The sequence below is a fragment of the Budorcas taxicolor genome, chromosome 2, assembly GCF_023091745.1.
Source record: "Budorcas taxicolor isolate Tak-1 chromosome 2, Takin1.1, whole genome shotgun sequence".
Lineage (NCBI taxonomy): Eukaryota > Metazoa > Chordata > Mammalia > Artiodactyla > Bovidae > Budorcas > Budorcas taxicolor.
Window position 1 is genome coordinate 61,787,477 of NC_068911.1, and position 19,251 is coordinate 61,806,727.

General features: G+C 38.9%; 1 protein-coding gene across 8 annotated transcripts in view; it reads left to right on the forward strand.

Moving 5' to 3' along the window:
- ZNF385B (zinc finger protein 385B) overlaps positions 1 to 18,432 on the forward strand; it is a 352,923-nt gene extending 334,491 nt beyond the window's left edge. For all 8 annotated transcript variants that reach the window (XM_052655478.1, XM_052655486.1, XM_052655517.1 and 5 more), the window contains 4 exons: positions 12,991 to 13,236; positions 14,260 to 14,438; positions 15,473 to 15,574; positions 16,990 to 18,432. In XM_052655478.1, the coding sequence (XP_052511438.1) occupies positions 12,991 to 13,236; positions 14,260 to 14,438; positions 15,473 to 15,574; positions 16,990 to 17,208 (746 nt within the window). In that variant the 3' untranslated portion in view covers positions 17,209 to 18,432. The remainder of the gene's footprint in view (positions 1 to 12,990; positions 13,237 to 14,259; positions 14,439 to 15,472; positions 15,575 to 16,989) is intronic.
- Positions 18,433 to 19,251: the final 819 nt, after the last annotated feature.

Consider the following 19,251-nt stretch of genomic DNA (forward strand, 5'->3'; position numbering starts at 1 on the left):
GATATACATACCGGTCCGCCATGTTTCTTTGTCCGGTGCAGAGTCCCTTGGGCTTTTCAGTTTCATTCCTCACAAGACCACACGAAGAAAGTAGGTCCTCTGACTGACACCCATTCATTTCTCATCATTGAGAAATGGATAAAATGAAGAGAATGATTTCAGAATTCTGTTTCAAAGTGAACTAATTTGCTTCCATGAGTGTTAAGCTATAATCCGGGCATTTCTTTTGTTTTTTTGAAATAAAAATGAGTTGTTGGACAATGCACTTGTGAAAACAGGAAAGAGTATGACCAGCCATCCTTACACTGCATGCTTCTGGTGCCTAATCTTTTTTGTGCAGTATCAAGTGTAAAAAGGGAAATTATTGCAAAAACTGACAAGCAGTATCCTTCAGTGACCTCAGAAAGCACAAAGTACGATTCTATTGAAATTGTAGTCTTGTTTCCTGAGCACCTTTCTGAATTTGGAACTCCTTTGCTATTCTGGAAAGCTTGGCTTGGAAAGACATTGATAGGTGTGAGTGAGCAAGGCTCATAGTTTTTCAAAAACTGACAAATGGTAAATGACTGCACAATAAACAGAGGACCTATTGCATTTTCACTGAAAGCAAAATTCATATATTAAAATTCTATCCAAAATTTAAGTATTTTGAAGGCATAATGATAAAAATAATATGTAACTGAATGAATACTATTGCTCCCTAAAAACTCATTGCTTTGGGGCCTGGGGTGTGAGCTGGCATCGTCCACTTGTGGTGATTTACTTCTAAAGACTGGTTCACATATTTTTTCGGTACTCAACACAAGACACAGATTTAGATATCCACAGCCCTTAAATGTGAAACAGAGCATGACCTTGATCTCATTAACTGTGAATCACTTGAGCATAGGCCCCAAAACTATTAACTTTTCATTGTGTCTTCTGCCTGAAGTCCTTGCCTTACCTTTACAATCTTATTGTTTCTTAGAGCCCAAGGAGAAAATGATGGTATTTTGCACATGTTCAGATTAAGGCACCAATCACTTAAGTCACTTGCTTTAGGTTTATTCATCAGTAAACAGAACTAAGAATACCGAAGTTTTCCTGGCTGAGAGACCAGGAAGTTTGGTCATTCTCCTAAATACCATTATCTCTAATCTCAGTGAATGATACCACCCACCATTCACCAAATGTTCATGCTGAAATCTTGGTAGTAATCCTTGATTCCTTTCTCTGATACCCTACATCTAATCAGCCAGTAAGTCTGGTTGTTTCTACCCATAAATATATCCTAAACATACTGCTCGATTCTCTACTACCACCCTGATCCAAGCAACCATTACCACCCTGATCCAAGCAACCATCAGCTCTCTTTTGGACAACTACAGTAGTCTCCTAACTCCTCCCTGTGTTATCCTTTCACAAGTTCTCCACATACCAGTGAGAATGATCTTAGGAAAACATGGCTCAGATCACCCCTCGGGAGACTCAGATATCACACTTTGATCACATCCAAATTTCTCTCATGTTCTGTCAGACTATATGGCCTCTGATCAGCTCCTTTGCCTCACAGCCTGCATTTGCTCTTCTCACTCACCTTGATCTTGCTCATTTCATTTTAAGGTTTTTGTACTTGCTACTCTTTCTTCCTGGAATGCTCTTCTTCCCAGAATTCCTGCTATTTTATTCAAGGGTCTTTCAATATTACCTCTTTAGACAGGCTTGAAATGACTCTATTACCATGCCATGCTTTATTTTTCCTAGTGCCCTTAATACTATGAGACTATATATATATATATACACTATATATACACACACATACATTATACATATATATGCATGTATATACATATATGTATATATTATGTACATTTTATATATGCTTATATATAATATAAACATGTTTTATACCTGCTTCTATGTATTTAACATACATTTTATAAATGTATACACATGTAATAAAAGTATATGTGTATTTGTATAAATATATATATATATATGTACACACACACACACACACATACTTTTCTGGCTCCACCACTAGATAATTAATTTCATTGATTCAAAGATCTGGTCTTTTCACCTCTAACTTTAGTGCCTAGGATAATGTCACAGGTACTCAATAATTATTAAATTAGTTGGATAGGTAGATGGTTATTTCCTTATGATGTATTCTTAGGTGGGACTTACTTGGTAGAGTGGTGTGAACTTCACATATGTCTCAGAATGGTTCTGCTGCTTCACATTTCAATCAAGCAGATACTATATCTTATCTTTCCCTCTCTGATAATCTTTAAATCTTTGCCATTTCTCAGTGGCAGAAAATATTTTTAGTTGTTATTTGTATAACTTGATAAACCAACACATGTGTTATCAAAAACAAAAATGCAAGGACATTTTTACTTCACATAGAGCATCGTTAACTTTCTTGTGGAAGTCCATTAACCCTTCTAGGAAATTAGTCAAGAAGTGAGAACTCAGAGAAGAAAACACAGAAGCAAAAGATATGCCTTTAAGAAGGTTTCCTAGGTTTCACACAAATTTGCAACCTTAAAGAAACTTTATTAAAACAGACTTATTTGTCTGGTTCTCAGCAAATTTTGCCTATAATGTGCTATGTTTATATGGCATCATGTAACTAAGATATATAAAGACATTTCCATCCACTCACTTACCTTTATTCAACAATGTCAGGCCTTCAGAAAAGTATTACTGAGACTGAACATTCTTAATCCCTACTCCCTCAAAACAGAAGAGCAATAAGAAGCACTGGCTTAGGATTCAGAAGCCTGTAGTTGAATCCATGCTCTACCATTTTAGTAACTGAATGAATGTGGGAAGTTATTTAGTCTGTCTAAGACTTGGTTATTTTTTATTTATGAACAATTGTAATTATAACACAACATTAGAGAGAGGAAAGCATACCACTCTCTGAGGAGATAATCTATAATACATGTATCTGAAAAAGGACTCCTGGTCCTATAAATCATTAAGAAAGAAGCTTACAATCTATTTTTTTTAATGAGGGAAATATCTATTTCACAAAAGAAGATATACAATTAGCCTATAATATGCAAAGATGTTCCATATTATTAGTCACTCACCAGAACAGCTAAAGTCAAAAGGACTGAAAACAGTGATACTGTTTATTAGAGAGACTGTAGAACAATTGGAATTCTCATACATTGCTGGTAGAAATATAAATCAGTACTGCCATTTGGGAAAACTCTTCAGAATCTACTAAAGATAAATATATATGTGTAGAGATAGATAGGAAACATAAATGATTATTTCTGTCTACCAAAAACATGTCTAATAATGTTTATAGTAGCATTACTCAAAATAGCCAAAAATTGAAACATTTCAAATGCTCATTAATACTAATGTAGATAAATAAACTATGGCACAGTCATACAATGAATACTATCCAACCATCAGGAAAAGTACAAACTTCTATAATATGTGCAACAATATGGATGAATCTCAGACATAATGTTGTATGAAAGAAGACAAGTATAAAATAATATATATTGGGCAAATCCATTTATATGAAGTTCAAAACTAGGCAAAACAGATCTAAGTTGATAGAGATGAGAATGGTGGTTATCTTTGGAGGGAAGGGCAGTATCAACTGATTGGGGATCCAGTGGACCTTTCCAGGGTGGTGGAAACATTCTGTATCTCTATATCTTATATATTAATATCGTATATCTTCTGTATACCTGAGGTTAACATAAATGTATTTGTTGTTGGCCAGTCACTAAGTCATGTCCGAATATGTGACCCCATGGACTGCAGCACACCAGACCTCCCTGTCCTTCACTAACTCCCAAAGTTTGCCCAGATTCATGTCCACTGAGTCGGTGGTGCTATCCAACCATCTCATCCTCTGCCACCCTCTTCTTTTACTCTTTCTGGAGCGATTAGTAGCTGTCCTCTGCTCTTCCCCAGTAGTATATTGGACACCTGCCAACCCAGGGGCTCATCTTTCTGTGTCATATCTTTTTGCTTTTTTATACAGTTGATGGGGTTCTCATGGCAAGAAAACTGGAGTGATTTGCCATTCCCTCCCCCAGTGGACCACGTTTTTTCAGAACTCTCCACTATGACCCATCTGTCTTAGGTGGCCGTGCACAGCATGGCTCATAGCTTCATTGAGTTATGCAAGCCCCTTCACCATGACATGGCTGTGATCCATGAAGGGGACACAAATATATACATAGGTATAAATTCATTAAACTGTGTGTACTTTACAGTATATAAGTTATACCTCAATAAAAAAGAAAGAAAAAGGTACAGATAGTTAACAGTACCTCATTAGAGGATACGAAAAATAAATGAGATAATGACCATAAGTTCTTACCATACTGCTTGGTCTATAGAGAGTATTCAACTAGGACTGGCTTTTAATTTGTGATTATTACGGCTGCTTTTGCTATCACTCTAAGCTATAACTGCCAGGAACATCTACTAGGTCATTTTTTGTTTGTTTTACATGAAAGTAAACTTCTTGAAATAAGGATTGAGCCTCTGAACTCAGCTTCTAAGAACACTGCTTCAACCAACTTAACAATATTAGTTACGTATACAGACATAGGAAACAAACTAATGGTTACCAAAGTGGAAAGAAAGGTGGGGGGATAAATGAGGAGTTTGAGATTGACATATACACACTACTACATGTAAAATAGGCAACCAACAAGGACCTACTGTCTAACACAGGGGACTATGCTCAATATTTTATAATATCCTATAAGGGAAAAGAATCTGAAAAAGAATAGATATATATGTAAGTATAACTAAATCACTTTGCTATACACCTGAAACTAACACAACCTTGTAAATCAACAAGCTTCAATTTAAAAAATTAATATATATATATAGGCTACCCAGGTGGCACAGAGGTAAAAGAATCCACCTGCCAGTGCAGGAGACCTAGGAGACCTGGGTTTGATCCCTGGGTCAGGAAGATCCCCTGGAGTAGGAAATGACAACCCACTTCAGTATTCTTGCCTGGAAAATTCCAGGACAGTGGAGCCTGGCAGGCTATAGTCCATAGCGTTGCAAAGAGTTGGACATGAATCAGCAACTGAGCACAGAGATATGTATATATATATTGCTTGTATATAAGAGGAGGCTTGTTATTATGGTAAAGTTTACATATTTAGTGTAAAAACTTTAACTCCTAAAAATGCATTTAGCTCAAGAGTTTTGTTCCCTTTTAGAATTAAGAATTTTTTAAAAAATTACTTTGAAATGCAAATCATTAGTTTTATTAAAACGTATTCAACCTGTTTAGTATAAAAAGAAATGAGAATCAAATTGACAATGAGGTACTGTATTACATCTGTCATATTGGCAAAAAACAATGGATGCTTAGGCTGGTAAAGGTACAGGGAAGCCAGCAATCTCTTACAAAGCTCTAAGAGTATTAATTTGTATAACCATCTGGAGGGCAATTTGGCAATGTGCATCACAAGCTTTTTGTCTCAAAATTTCTCTTCAAAGTTTAGTTCCTGAGGAAACTATAATACAGGTATACAGAGCTGTCTGTACACAGTGCTGTTTATTGAGTATATGTGAGTTCAGTGGCATACAAACATGATTGCCTATATACTCTGTTGAATCTTCCTTTCTCATTCCTCAAAGGCATTGTCAGATATCAGAAGAAAGTCTGGTCTTATCTGCAACTTTAGGCTCTTATCCAGCTGAACACTGCCTTCATCCTGGCTCAGATTGGACCACGGGAAGAGGCATAGCTTGCCCTTTCCTTCTTCCCCATCATATCATTTCTGATTCTTGCCCTTTCCAATCTTTAGGGATGGGAGAAGGAATGGAAGGGAGGGCAAATGCTTTGGTACTTAAGGACAATAATTGATGCCTTCTGCATGGCAGGTATCCAGATGCTTCTCAAAGACCATGTGTAAGGGCTCCACATGGTTCAATTCTTCCTCAGTCCTGGCCACCAAAGGTCCACTCTGCAGGCTCCTACTGCCGGGGTCCTGATGATCAGCCCTCTTGTGTCTGTAGCAGTGGCAAGGCTCAAGCCTGGCCACCTTTTCTCAGCCTCATCTCTGTCCAGCCTTCCTTTCCTCTACCTCACCTGGCATGAGGGACAGACCACCAAGGCCTAAAGTCGTATGATGGGGGAATGAAATACCATTGTCCCCTTGTTACATGCTTATCTAGCTTTACTTATTTGTCTGGATTCAGAAGCCTCCAACCAGACAAGAAACGTACAGTGCCCGCAAGTCCTCCAATCCCTGTACAGTCCAAGTGGTAGGTGGTAGGGTGTAGGCAACAGGAGAAGTCTACTGCCGTATTTCTAAATGCTACCAGTATGTGTCTGGGGGTTCTTTGAGGACTGTCTCTAAGCTACTGAATTACTTGATACCAACTGCTTTCAGTTTGGGGTTGTGAGCTTCATTCCCAGGTAAAAGAATTCCTGCTCAGTATCTTTTTAACAATAGTAAAAGTGCAAACCAGAAATAACCTAAATATCAAAAGATTTGTTAAATATAGTATACCCATGTAAGTATACATCATTTGGTGTTATAAATCATGATCCAATTCTGTCTATATTTATTGAAACGGAAAGATATTCTTGATACATTGCTAAGCAACAAATGTTAATAATAGAACATTATGTTTCTGTCTATTCATATATACTATTATATACAATAATGTGGAGTAATACATATCAAAGCATAACCATCCAAATCAAGGATCAGAAAACTGATACCTGCAGGCTAAATCTGCCTCTTTTTCTGAGTTTTTTCAATCACATGTGCTGCTGCTGCCGCTGCTAAGTCACTTCAGTCGTGTCTGACTCTGTGTGACCCCATAGACGGCAGCCCACCAGGCTCCCCCGTCCCTGGGATTCTCCAGGCAAGAACACTGGAGTGGGTTGCCATAATCACATGTACAGATGGCTACTCTCCTGCTATTACAGCAAGTTTAGCACAAGTTGAAACAGAGACTGTGTGCCCTAAAAGCCCACTATGTTTATTATCCGGTGCTTTACAGAAAAAAGTTTGTTGACTTTTATTTTAGATGATAGAATCATGGGCGATTTTAATTTTTTTTTAATGTTTGTCTAACTTTATTTTCTATATCAACCATTTATCATATAAAATACTGCATGTATCTGTTATTGATATGTTATCTGTTATTGAAGCCATTGACACCTGATTAGAAAAAAACTTCTATTTATAACAGTAAACTCAAGAGTAAACCTCGTGTGAAATCAAAAGTTGATTATAGCTTCCAAAGTTCTACTTCAAAATAAGATCTACGATATAGTTAGAATATTATTTTGTTTTTAAAATCAAGACCTGTAAATGGACATGACTCTTCTAATTACCAACAGTATTAGTTTCTAAAAACTGATTTCAGATTTCTTACATGTTCTTTTCATATTCCATGTCAGAGTATTTGTGCTCTGAGGCTATATATAAGTAAAATAGTGTTAAGCTGGGTCAATTCAAGTAAAATTTTTGGAGTTAAAAAAAAAAGTGATACACAAATATTGAAAACTGATTTCTTTCACCTGGTTTATCAACTGGAAATGAAAATGTTCCAAAAAGAGAGGTTTTCAAAATGTTTTGAGCTTTGGAAAATAAGTGAACCAGAGTGGGACCTTTCAAGAAAGCTACTTTGAAAAACTAAATTCATTTGGATGCATAAATTATGGATATTTGTTATAAAGGGCAATTCTGATGTAGCTTAGCAAATTTTGCTTCAAAATCCTGCAGGATAAAACCTTAAGAAAGGAGTCTGAGTAATCAGGAAATAATTAAGACAGTCAGAAAACCTGCTAATTAACATTAGGTGAGGGAATACTTGAAACTGGAATTCATATTAACCAGAAGTTCCAGATGACATGCATCTTTATTAAAAGAAACAGAAGTAAACAGTTCATTAATTAAACTTTCAAATACACAAAATAAGAAGGCTGTAAAAATGTCAGTAAGGGAAGAGAAATAACAGACTTTGATAAAAATATCTAACAATTAAAATTAGGCTTTGATGCTTATAAGTATACATATCCAGAAAGAAAGTCAGAATTTAAACAAACTATTGCATCAGAGACTTTCCCGATTTTAGGATCTGTCTTATTGACTAGCTAGTATCAATCCAGCAGCATAATCCCCTGAATATGATGAAACCATTTACACATTTCCAAAGTCAATATATTCCTAATATTCTCAAAGTTTAAGACTCTGATCTATCTAGGGCATGCAAACTAAACATAAATTATCTAAATGTGAAACCATGTAAATCTTAAATACTCCATAACTTTTTAAAAGGGAAACAGCTGTCCTTAGTATCTACTTTCAGAGAAGGTGATGGCATCCCACTCCAGTACTCTTGCCTGAAGAATCCCATGGAGGGAGGAGCCTGGTGGGCTGCAGTCCATGGGGTCACAAAGAGTCGGACACGACTGAGCGACTTCACTTTCACTCATGCATTGGAGAAGGAAATGGCAACCCACTCCAGTGTTCTTGCCTGGAGAATCCCAGGGACAGGGAAGCCTGGGGGGCTGCCGTCTGTGGGGTCGCACAGAGTCAGGCACGACTGAAGCAACTTAGCAGCAGAATCTACTTTAATAGTTTTAAACTATTCTCTGCCTTCTGACTCAATCCACCCTCACATCTCCGATTACACCTGTTGCCCTTTTCTGTGCTGACCTACCAGGTACTCACCAGGAAACCCCAGGCTTTCCAACACCTAACATTCCCTCACATTTCCACTTCTAACCATTCACTTCCTGCTCCTTTCCACTCCATTCCATGCTTTTCTAAATCTGACCTTCGAAACTCATCTTCAAAACCTAGACAGATGCCACTTCCTTAATGAAAAATTCCTTCCTAACCAAACATAATTACTTTCAATTCTAGATTCTCATGCCTCTTGCCAGTTTCTGTCATAAGTTAGAGATCTCTGAGTGAATTTCTTATATCTTCTGCTAAGCTATTACTTTTTTAAAGTCCGTGCTATGCTTGAAGTTCAGTGGCTGAGTCAGGTCTGACTCTTTGTGACCGCATGGACTGTAGCCCATCAGGCTCCACTGTCCATGGGGATTCTCCAGGCAAGAATACCAGAGTGGGTTGCCATGACCTCCTCCAGGGGATCTTCCCAACCCAGGGATCGAACCCAGGTCTCCTGCATTGCAGGCAGATTCTTTACCATCTGAGCCACCAGGAAAGCCCAAGAATACTAGAGTGGATAGCCTATCCCTTCTCCAGTGGATCTTTCTGACCCAGGAATCAAACCAGGGTCTCCTGAATTGCAGGCAGATTCTTTACCAGCTGAGCTACCAGGGAAGCCCTTTTAAAACTCTATACCTACTTTATTTATCAGAACTATTCTCTTCAGTATCTAGCACATTGTCAGCAGTTAGCATATTATTAATATGCACTTGTTAATGAGTAAATGACCTCTTTTGAAAATGAGATGTAAAAAGGAAATCTGTGTACTTTTTCTTAAAGAAATAGGGACACAGAGGAAAAAGATATAATTTGGTCCATCTTCTCAATGTACCCTGAATCAGATGATTATTGAATACCATAAATATTTTTAAGGTAAATATGCTTTAAAACTAAGCTATAATTGTAAAACAAAGAAATAGCTTTTTCACATCTCCAGGTGACTAATGTATGCCTCTTATAATGTTAATGCCACGTGAAGTCCTCTCTGTGCAGGAAGATTAATACATTACATGGTGAATAGTTACAGAAAAGATCATGCTCATTGATGCTACCTACTAATCTGTGGGGCGTTTTTGAATATTAATGAGCCCCCATTTCCACATTTTTAAGGTAGAAATAATCTTCAGCCTTATGTTTTTCACAAGTTTGTTGTAAGAGATTAAAAGATAATGTAAGTGATAGCACTTAGTAAATTATAAAGTTCTATGTAAGAGTATAGGAGGGAGGTCAACATAAGGGAAATTAAAATAATATAAATAAAAGACAGAATGAGTGATGACTAAATGACTAAAACATGTCAGATTCCTTAGGAATTTATATAAAATATTTTATGGATTGCTTGAAGCCAAGAAGGATTTTGCTACACAATAACTTAAGCTCCCATCTCAAGAAACTGAGTAATACCATAGAAACAAATCTTAAAAGATTACTGAATTATTTCACTGCTTTGTATCATTCAGTCACTAAGTCATGTCTAACTCTGTGCAGCCCCATGGACTGCAGCACACCAGGCTTCCCTGTCCTTCACTATCTCCTGGAGTTTGCTCCAGCTCATGTCCATTGAGTTGATGAAGCCAGCCAACCATCTCATACTTTGTTGTCCCCTTCTCCTTCTGCCTTCAGTCTTTCCCAGCATCAGTGTCTTTTTCCAGTGACTTTGCTCTTCACATCAGATGACCAAAGTATTGGAGCTTCAGCATCAGTCCTTCCAGTGAATATTTAGTGTTGATTTCCTTTAGGATTGACTGGTTGATCTCCTTGTTGTCCAAGGGACTCTCAAGAATCTTCTCCAATACCACAGTTCAAAAGCATTGATTCTTTGGCACTCAGCCTTCTTTATGCCCCAACTCTCACATCAATACATGACTACTGGAAAAAGGATAGCTTGGATGCTATGGACCTTTGTTGGCAAAGTAATGTCTCTGCTTTTTCATATGCTGTCAAGGTTTGTCATAGCTTTTCTTCCAAAGAGCAAGCATCTTTTCATTTCATGGCTACAGTAACCATCCACAGTGATTTTGGAAAATAAAGGAAAATAAAGTCTGTCACTGTTTCCCCATCCATTTGCCATGAAGTGATGGGACTGGATGCCATGATCTTAGTTTTTCAAATGTTACATTTTAAGGCAGCTTTTTGATTCTCCTCTTTTACTTTCATCAAGAGGCTTTTTAGTTCCTCTTCACTTTCTGCCATTATCATCTGCATAACTGCTTTGTGAGTTCTAGAAAATTGCAAATTCAATCTGAGGGATCCTTATAGACAAGAGAATACCAGGCCTGAAGTAATCTTCAATCTAACTTACTTACTATTACCATTCAGGAAGACTGATTTACTTCCTTCACTCATACTATTTGAGGTCAGTGTAGTAAAAGCCTGAGATGTTTTCCATCATACTTCATGGTATCCTGAAGTTTTAATAAATGTTCTAAAAAGGACTAGAGATTGTGGAAACCAAGGATCAAAAGGGATCTGAGCTTTCCTTTATTCCAACACCACCCAGGTGTGGAAATTTATCTACAGTATCCCTGCTGTGTCTAGTCTTGACCTTGATGAATCCAACTCAGGAAAAGGGATGGAAATCAACTGCTGATCCCTAAATCAATTAAGCAGAAATACCATCTCCCCTCATTTTTGATGTGTGTGGAAGTGTTGGTTTGCCCCAAATACAGAAGAGACACCCAGAACCTTATCATTCCTTCATCCTTCCTTCCTTCTTGGTCATCCAAGTCCATGGTACATGGTTAGGGCAGTTAAATAAATTTTCAGTTTTAATTCCCTTTCTCTCTTAATGAGAGTTTATCAGCATATCTACAGACATTTTCTAAGAACAAGGCTCTACTAGGATTAAACTTGTGATGAATTTTGTATTTGCCTTAGAAGCTCCAGCTTCTTTCTCAAAGGAGCCACTGAACAGAGTCTGTCTTGAATAGCAAATGAACTCCAAAGTGTTAGACTCTGTTAAAGTCACTTTGACCCCTCTTATAGCCTGCACATGGGCCTTGAGGATTATAAACATTTAGTAGCTACATGATCAAAATGCCAAGACATCTGTAAATGATTTGGCTAATCCTCATACTGTGCTTGTGGTTAATGTCATTATTTAAAACTTATGATTCAGACTGGCAGTAATTAATAAGTATCATGAGTAGAATCTTTGAGTCTTTTATTTTGGGTAAACTGCATGGCTATTCAAAGAGCAGCAAAAACTTAAACCAATCATAACCAAAATTAACTATGTTTCTTCCCTCCCCTCTGCCCTATTCCCCAAGGTTAAAATTTTAACTTGGTATAAAAACTGAATTTTAACTTTATGTTCTCCATGTCATAATTAAAACATGAGTAGTCAAATGAAACTGCCATTGCATGCCTTATTTCATGTTACCATCATAGCATTTAATCAGATTGGAAGGTAGCTGGTTTCCCTATATATTAAAGGGACAAAATTTATAACTCAGGGCTATCAGACAGAAAGTTACCTGCTGCAAGTGGGAGAACAAAGTCATGTTTCAGGAGTCATCATGACCTTGCAGTGATCTGATCTGGGAACTGAAGCCATGGAGTTCTTTCTTCAATCAATCTCAATTAAAATCCGCACCACACACACACACACACAAACTACATATAGAAAACAAACTTCTGCCTGCCAAAGGGAAAGGTAGGGGGTAGGGAAGAATAACTTAGGAGTTTGAGATTAACATAACCACAAACTACCATATGTATATACCATATATATCTCTTTTATACAAGGATCTACTGTATAGCACAGGAAACTCTACTCAGTATTCTGTAATAGCCTATATGATAAGAACCTGAAAAAGAATGGATTTATGTATATGTATAACTGAATCACTTTGCTGTATGCTGCTGCTGCTGCTGCTAAGTCACTTCAGGCGTGTCCGACTCTGTGCGACCCCATAAATGGCAGCCCACCAGGCTCCCCCATCCCTGGGATTCTCCAGGCAAGAACATGGAGTGGGTTGCCATTTCCTTCTCCAATGCATGAAAGCGAAAAGTGAAAGTGAAGTCACTCAGTTGTATCCGCTCTTCATGACCCCATGGACTGCAGCCTACCAGGCTCCTCCGTCCATGGGATTTTCCAGGCAAGAGTACTGGAGTGGGGTGCCACTTGCTGTATACTTGAAACTAAAACAACATTGTAAATCAACTATACTCCGATATAAAATAAAATTTTTTCAAAAACTACATGTAGAAATCAGATTTCTATTTTTAATTCCTTTATGTCAATTTGTCTGTCTTTATGGTATGAGGCCTTAACATTGTCTCTGTGTGTCTCTCTTAGAAGAAAAAGGGAAGGTAAAAGGCAGCGTTTCCAATCAAGTATCAAGTTCTGAAGGTGGTTCATTTCTTCCCAAACCTGGCACAACAGCCCGGCCACCTGCAGCAGCCACTTCTCCCTCCAAGAGCATGAATGGAGCGCCTGGTACTGTTTCTGAATCAGAAGAAGAAAAAGCCAAAAAACTGCTTTATTGTTCACTATGCAAAGTGGCTGTGAACTCCCTGTCACAGCTAGAGGCACACAACACAGGTTAGCAGCTACTGTTTGAATTTAAATAATGTTTATAACAAGATCGAGTTTTCCCATCAGAATATCTTATCCTTTGTTGTTCAGACATTAGGTTTGTTCAGTCTTCTCTACTTTTTTGATTCAAAGGAGTGATTTTAAGAAAGTATGGTATAACAACTTTAGAAACAGCAAGGCAGAAGCAGCTTGGAGATAAAATTTGTTCTGTTCTTTATTTTCTCAAAAGCATCTAGCACTTCCCCAAACTCATTATGATGAAATGACAGAAATGAAGACAAATATCTCTCTATACACAACGTTCACTGCCACACACTCCTAAGAGAAAAAAAAAAAATGGAAGCAACCTAAAAGTCCCTCAGCAGGGAAATGTTGAACGAATTATAGTAACCCAGGATGATAGAATATATTATCAGCCATTACAGTAAAATTACAAGAAAATATGATTTGATGTGTGAAATTTTCAGGATATTTAATTTGCATGATCCCAATTTTTAAAATATATTTTTTTAGTATACTAAAAAAAGAAACTGAAAAGAAATGCACTAAAATGATACCAGTGGTTATCTCTGGGTGGTAAAAATAGACATAATGTTTATTTTCTTATGCTTCTCTATATTTTCATATTTTCTTTATTATATACTCATGGTTTCCTCTTTTTTTCTCAATGAAAATATGTTAAATCTATGTGCATGCTAAGTCTCTTCAGTCGTGTCCAACTCTTTGCGACCGTGGGGACCTAGCCCATGAGGCTCCTCTGTCCATGGGATTCTCCAGGCAAGAATACTGGAATGGGTTGCCATGTCCTCCTCCAGGGGATCTTCCCGACCCAGGGATGGAACCTGAGTCTCCTGCATCTCCTGCATTGGCAGACAGTTTCTTTACCACTAGCACCACCTGGGAAGCACCAGATTAGCATTAAAAAGGTCATTTCAAAAAGTTTTGGGAAATTCAACCTAAAGATAAACTTTTCAAGAGCTTCATATAGTTCTTAAATAGCTATTTACTATATGTTTCTTTCTGTCTTAGGATCTAAACACAAGACTATGGTTGAAGCTCGTAATGGGGCTGGTCCAATTAAGTCCTATCCAAGACCTGGATCAAGATTAAAGATGCAGAATGGCAGTAAGGGGTCAGGACTACAAAACAAGACATTTCATTGTGAAATCTGTGATGTTCACGTTAATTCAGAAATTCAACTCAAACAGGTAATGTACCCTGAATTAGTAGTCACTGTTGCTTGGGTATCCTTTTGACCGTATCCCTAGTCTACGTTAATGGTTCTCACTGTGCTCATAGTTAAATTTCCTGACCTTATAGGATGCCTACGATATACAACATGCAAGTGCTATGTGAAAGAAAAAGTTGGTACTAAATATCTGTGCACCTACTATTACTACAGGCTTCCCTGGTGGCTCAGATGCTAAAGAATCTGCCTGCAATGAGGGAGACTCGAGTTTGATCTCTCTGTTGGGAAGATCCCCTGGAGGAGGGCATGGCAACCCATTCCAGTCCATGGGATCGCAAAGAGTCGGACACGACTGAGCAACTAATGCTTTTACTTTTCACTTACTATTACTACATATCAGATTCCAGGCTTGGTGTTAGAGACCAAGGAGCACCGCGGTCACTTGGAGCTTACAGCTGAACAGGGACTTCTAAGATAGTAGAGCTTCAGTCTGTCTTCCAAGGACCCAAAATCTGCTTAGGGAGACAGATTCATCAGTCACTGTGGTGCACGCATGCCTGTTCAGTCCCATCCGACTCTGTGCCCCATGGACTGTAGCCCCTCAGGCTCCTCTGTCCATGGGATTCTCCAGGCAAGAACACTGGAGTGGGTTGCCATGCCCTCCTCCAGGGGATCTTCCCAACCCAGGGATCAAACCTGTGTCTCTTACATCTCCTACATTGGCAGGCGTATTCTTTACCACTAGTGCCACCTGGGAAACCCCTAGTCACAGTGGTAAAACCAGGCAAAGTTCAAGGAGTGCCACAGAGAAAGGAAGGGGAGAGAGGCGTTACAATATAATGGGGAGCAAATCTTAATTCAGAGAGTGTGGTGATCTTACCCGCACCACCACAGAACCAGGGACCTGGAACTGGGAATGGAGAAACCAGCTCTTCACCTGATCTCAGCATGTCCTATTTTCAGGAACCAGACATATTTTTCTGTCTAGGAAATACATTTTACATAGCATAAAACTCACACACCGATTCAGCTAATGCATCAAACTTTTTTCAGCACATTTCTAGCCGAAGGCATAAGGATCGAGTTGCTGGGAAGCCATTAAAGCCGAAATACAGCCCTTACAACAAACTGCAGCGGAGCCCAAGCATTTTAGCAGTAAGTTCACCTTGCCTGCTCACCTGTCTTGTGGGGCAGCCTTGCTGGCTGGGGCAGAGACTGTGGGTAAGGAGGGTCTAAGCACTAATTAGTCCTGAAAGGGTTTTGACTTTAAATAGCCCTCATAGAGAGGAAATTTAGAAAGAACTCAGTCCCTTCTGTAGGACACCTTGAAGATAGGTTGCTTACAAGAAAGAAACTGAACCTCTTTAAGGGCCAATACCTTACTGTTCACAGGACATTTTCTGAAGATTCCCTTCTTTAGCATATAAAGAAAAGTCAAGTCTTGGGAAGAAGGGCAGTGATGCCTGAGGAATCTTGGAGCATGTTACACTTGGGGAAAAGGACTGCTTTCCAAAAACAAAGTGCATCTATTTAATATCCTCCTCCTTTCTGGGATGTTTTTCTCTTTTTCCAGAAAGCACATGGGTTGTGCATATTCCTCTCTCTTTCCCTGTCTAGCAGGCATGTTGAGAGTCAGCCTCTTACCTGCTCTCAATATGTGCTATTTTCAGTTTCTTGGCAAAAATATCAATGGGTTCCACCAATAGATGTCATATAAATACCCAGATGGAAGGATTTCCTAATCTCCCTGGGACTTAGCCCAATGTGGTGTTCTGTCTGAGGCTGAAAGCTGGGATTGGCCAGCTGGAGGTGATACTGACATTACCCCCAGCTTTTCCAAAGCTCCATGGATGCTGCAAGCAGGTGTTACGAGCATTAAGCAAATCCAGCTTGCAAAGCTCCTCCTGATTGCAAAAGAGAGGGATTAAGGATTGATTTCTTACTTCACAGGAAGATTCCACCTGGGATTCCTTTTAAATAGATAGTTTCTAGCCCACTTACAATCATTACCAATGACAACTCTGAGTTAGCTGCAGATTTTCAGGGAATAGTTTTTAAGTGGCCAGAGAGGTATAAACTGACTGTATCTGACTGTATCTTCTTGACTCCTCATGGGTCCCCAGTGTCCTGAACTCCAGTTACCTAACCCAGTGCAGCTTTTTTAATGTGAGCTGAAGGGTAAGGCACATTCTCTTAAAAGCCTCATTGTGGGTTAAGACAAGCCAGAATTTTGAATGGAACTCCTCCACAATCTACACAGAAACCTTCTGGGCATGTTTGGTTTTTCCTTGTGAGCAGCAGCATAAAATAGCTTCAGTATCTATTCATAGAGGCTTTCTCCTGAACCTAGAGCCCAGGGGCAAGGACCACCAGACAAGAGTTGAAATGGAAACAAATTATAGTTAAGATATGCCAAGAGACTGAAACCAGCTTTGTGAAAATAATCTAGACGGGTCAAGATTTTTAAATTTTGACTTCTGAATGTTGGCTTTTACTTACGAAAATATATCAGTGCTGCCATCATTTAAAACTCTCTCCCCACCCCACTCCTGGTTTTCTCCCTCTCGTAGGCAAAACTTGCATTCCAGAAGGATATGATGAAGCCTCTGGCACCGGCCTTCCTGTCCTCGCCTCTGGCGGCGGCGGCGGCCGTGTCCTCTGCGCTGTCTCTGCCGCCCCGGCCTTCGGCCTCGCTCTTCCAGGCTGCAGCCATCCCTCCCGCTCTGCTGAGGCCGGGCCACGGCCCCATCCGCGCGACCCCTGCCTCCATCCTCTTCGCCCCATACTGATGTTCCGCAAGCCCCCAGACGGTTGAGGCGATAGGGAAGTAGAGCAGGAAAGCCAAAAAAGGATTCAGCAATTCGAGCATTTTGAGTTGCAGTGCCGCACCCAGCTGCAGAATGCAGCATACCACCCTGAGCCCTGACTCCAAAGAGAAAGTCACTGAGATTCAAGAGTGTTTTTCGGGGGGCGCTCCTGTAATTTCGGAATCTGAGCAGCACAAGCTTTGTCTCCCTCTTTCCTCCCCCTGCCCGAACCCATTCAATTTGTGTATCTGAAATACTGCGTTTCTTGCAAATGTGTTTGTCAGAAAAAAATATATATATGTGCATATATATCATTCTCTGACAATTTTTCCATGGGTGTGATCTGGCTTAGAAACAATATGGAATATTTTCCTGACAGACTTGAAAAACTAGGGTCTTCCTCACACGTCTGTAAATAATCCTGGAATCCAACTGGGCACATTTTAGTGTGGAACAAAAATAGATGAACACAAGTGCTTGCTTGTGGATACCATCTTACCAACGGATCACCGCGTTTTCTTTCTGGTGTACTCTTGTTGACAGGGATCGTGTACTGTTTTAGACCCAAGTGCTGTGTATCCTGTGTAGTACTAGATCTGTATTTCTTGTCTGAATTAACACTTTTAGTTGCTGTGTAAATGTTAGGAAGCAAAGTAGCTTTGAATTTTCTCTTTGAGAGAACAAAAGATTAAGTAATGTATTTTCTTTGTTTTACATTTTATTTGGTGATATTTAAACAAAATAGAAAGCCATATAACATAGCTCTGATTACTACCTGTCTGCTATTTTTGTTTAACTTATTTTGGAGCTTCCTCACCAGTTTTGAGTTGCTAAGCAAATGTATACAAACAGAAAAAGAGCTTCCTAAATTGCACATTTTTGCACCTCTCGTGCACTCTGCAAGAAGACAATGAATCTATGTATTTCTATGTCATTATCTTCGTTTTTAACCTGTTTTCATTTGTAATGATGCTACATAATTTTGTGGCTCCCCAATGCAATAATGTACAGAAGATAAAAAAAATTTATAATTGAACAATCTGTGTTTCTGTTCACTGAATCTGTTGCAGGTCATGCTTCCATGCCCCCGTTTCTAAGCTGATATCAACAAGACTGGAATGTTTGTGATATCAGGGGCAAGAGGTATAAGACAGCAAAATAAAATGAACTCTTTTAGAGCATCTGTATCTGCAATCTGTAAATGGTAAAATGTCTGTGTATTTTTTTAAATGTACCTTTTCAATAAAAGTACAAAAAATAAAATCTGTTTGTATTTTCAAAGTTATTTTCTCCTGAGACACCTCCAATTTGAACTCATCTGATGAAGGATTTTCAGTAGGTGTAAAGATTGCTTCTAACGTATTTAGCATTTTCACTTCTTATTTTCAGCATATTTATTTGTCATGTTTATTCATTACTGTTCACAGCATCTGCATGAAGTGAGACTTTACCGCTGTTTTCCCTCTGAATCTCTAAGAAGTTGGACCAGAGTTGTAAGTGTGACCCAAAATCACAGTAGCAGTCTGCCAAAAATTTTGACATAGTTTTTAAACATTCCCTGAGTCTTCTAAATCCCGAACTCATCTTTTATTCAAGTCCAACACAATAATGATCTCCTTTTAGAGAAACTGATTCCACTCTCCCCTTTGACCTTCTCTAATCAGCCAACCCTTCTTTTCTTCCACTTCATTCTGTTTTTAAGTGTAAAGAGAAATACATCCTTGTTTTTTTCTGGTTATCTGCTTAATGAGCTGCTCTAATACATAGTGGCTTAAGATAAAACCATTTTATCATATCACAATCTCAGGGGTCAGTAATTCTATCAAGGCTCGGCTGGGCTGTTCTGTTCCTGAGTCCTCCATAAAAGATCCCTGGGTAGTATTTGGCTGGTAGATGGGCTGTATGGAGGCCAAAATAGCTTTGCTCGTATGCCTGCCTAGATGGAGGGACTGGGAAGCTAGACTCTACTGGAACAGTTCAAGGGCCTTTGGGTGGTCTTCCTAGCTAAGTGGTCTCAGGTAGTTA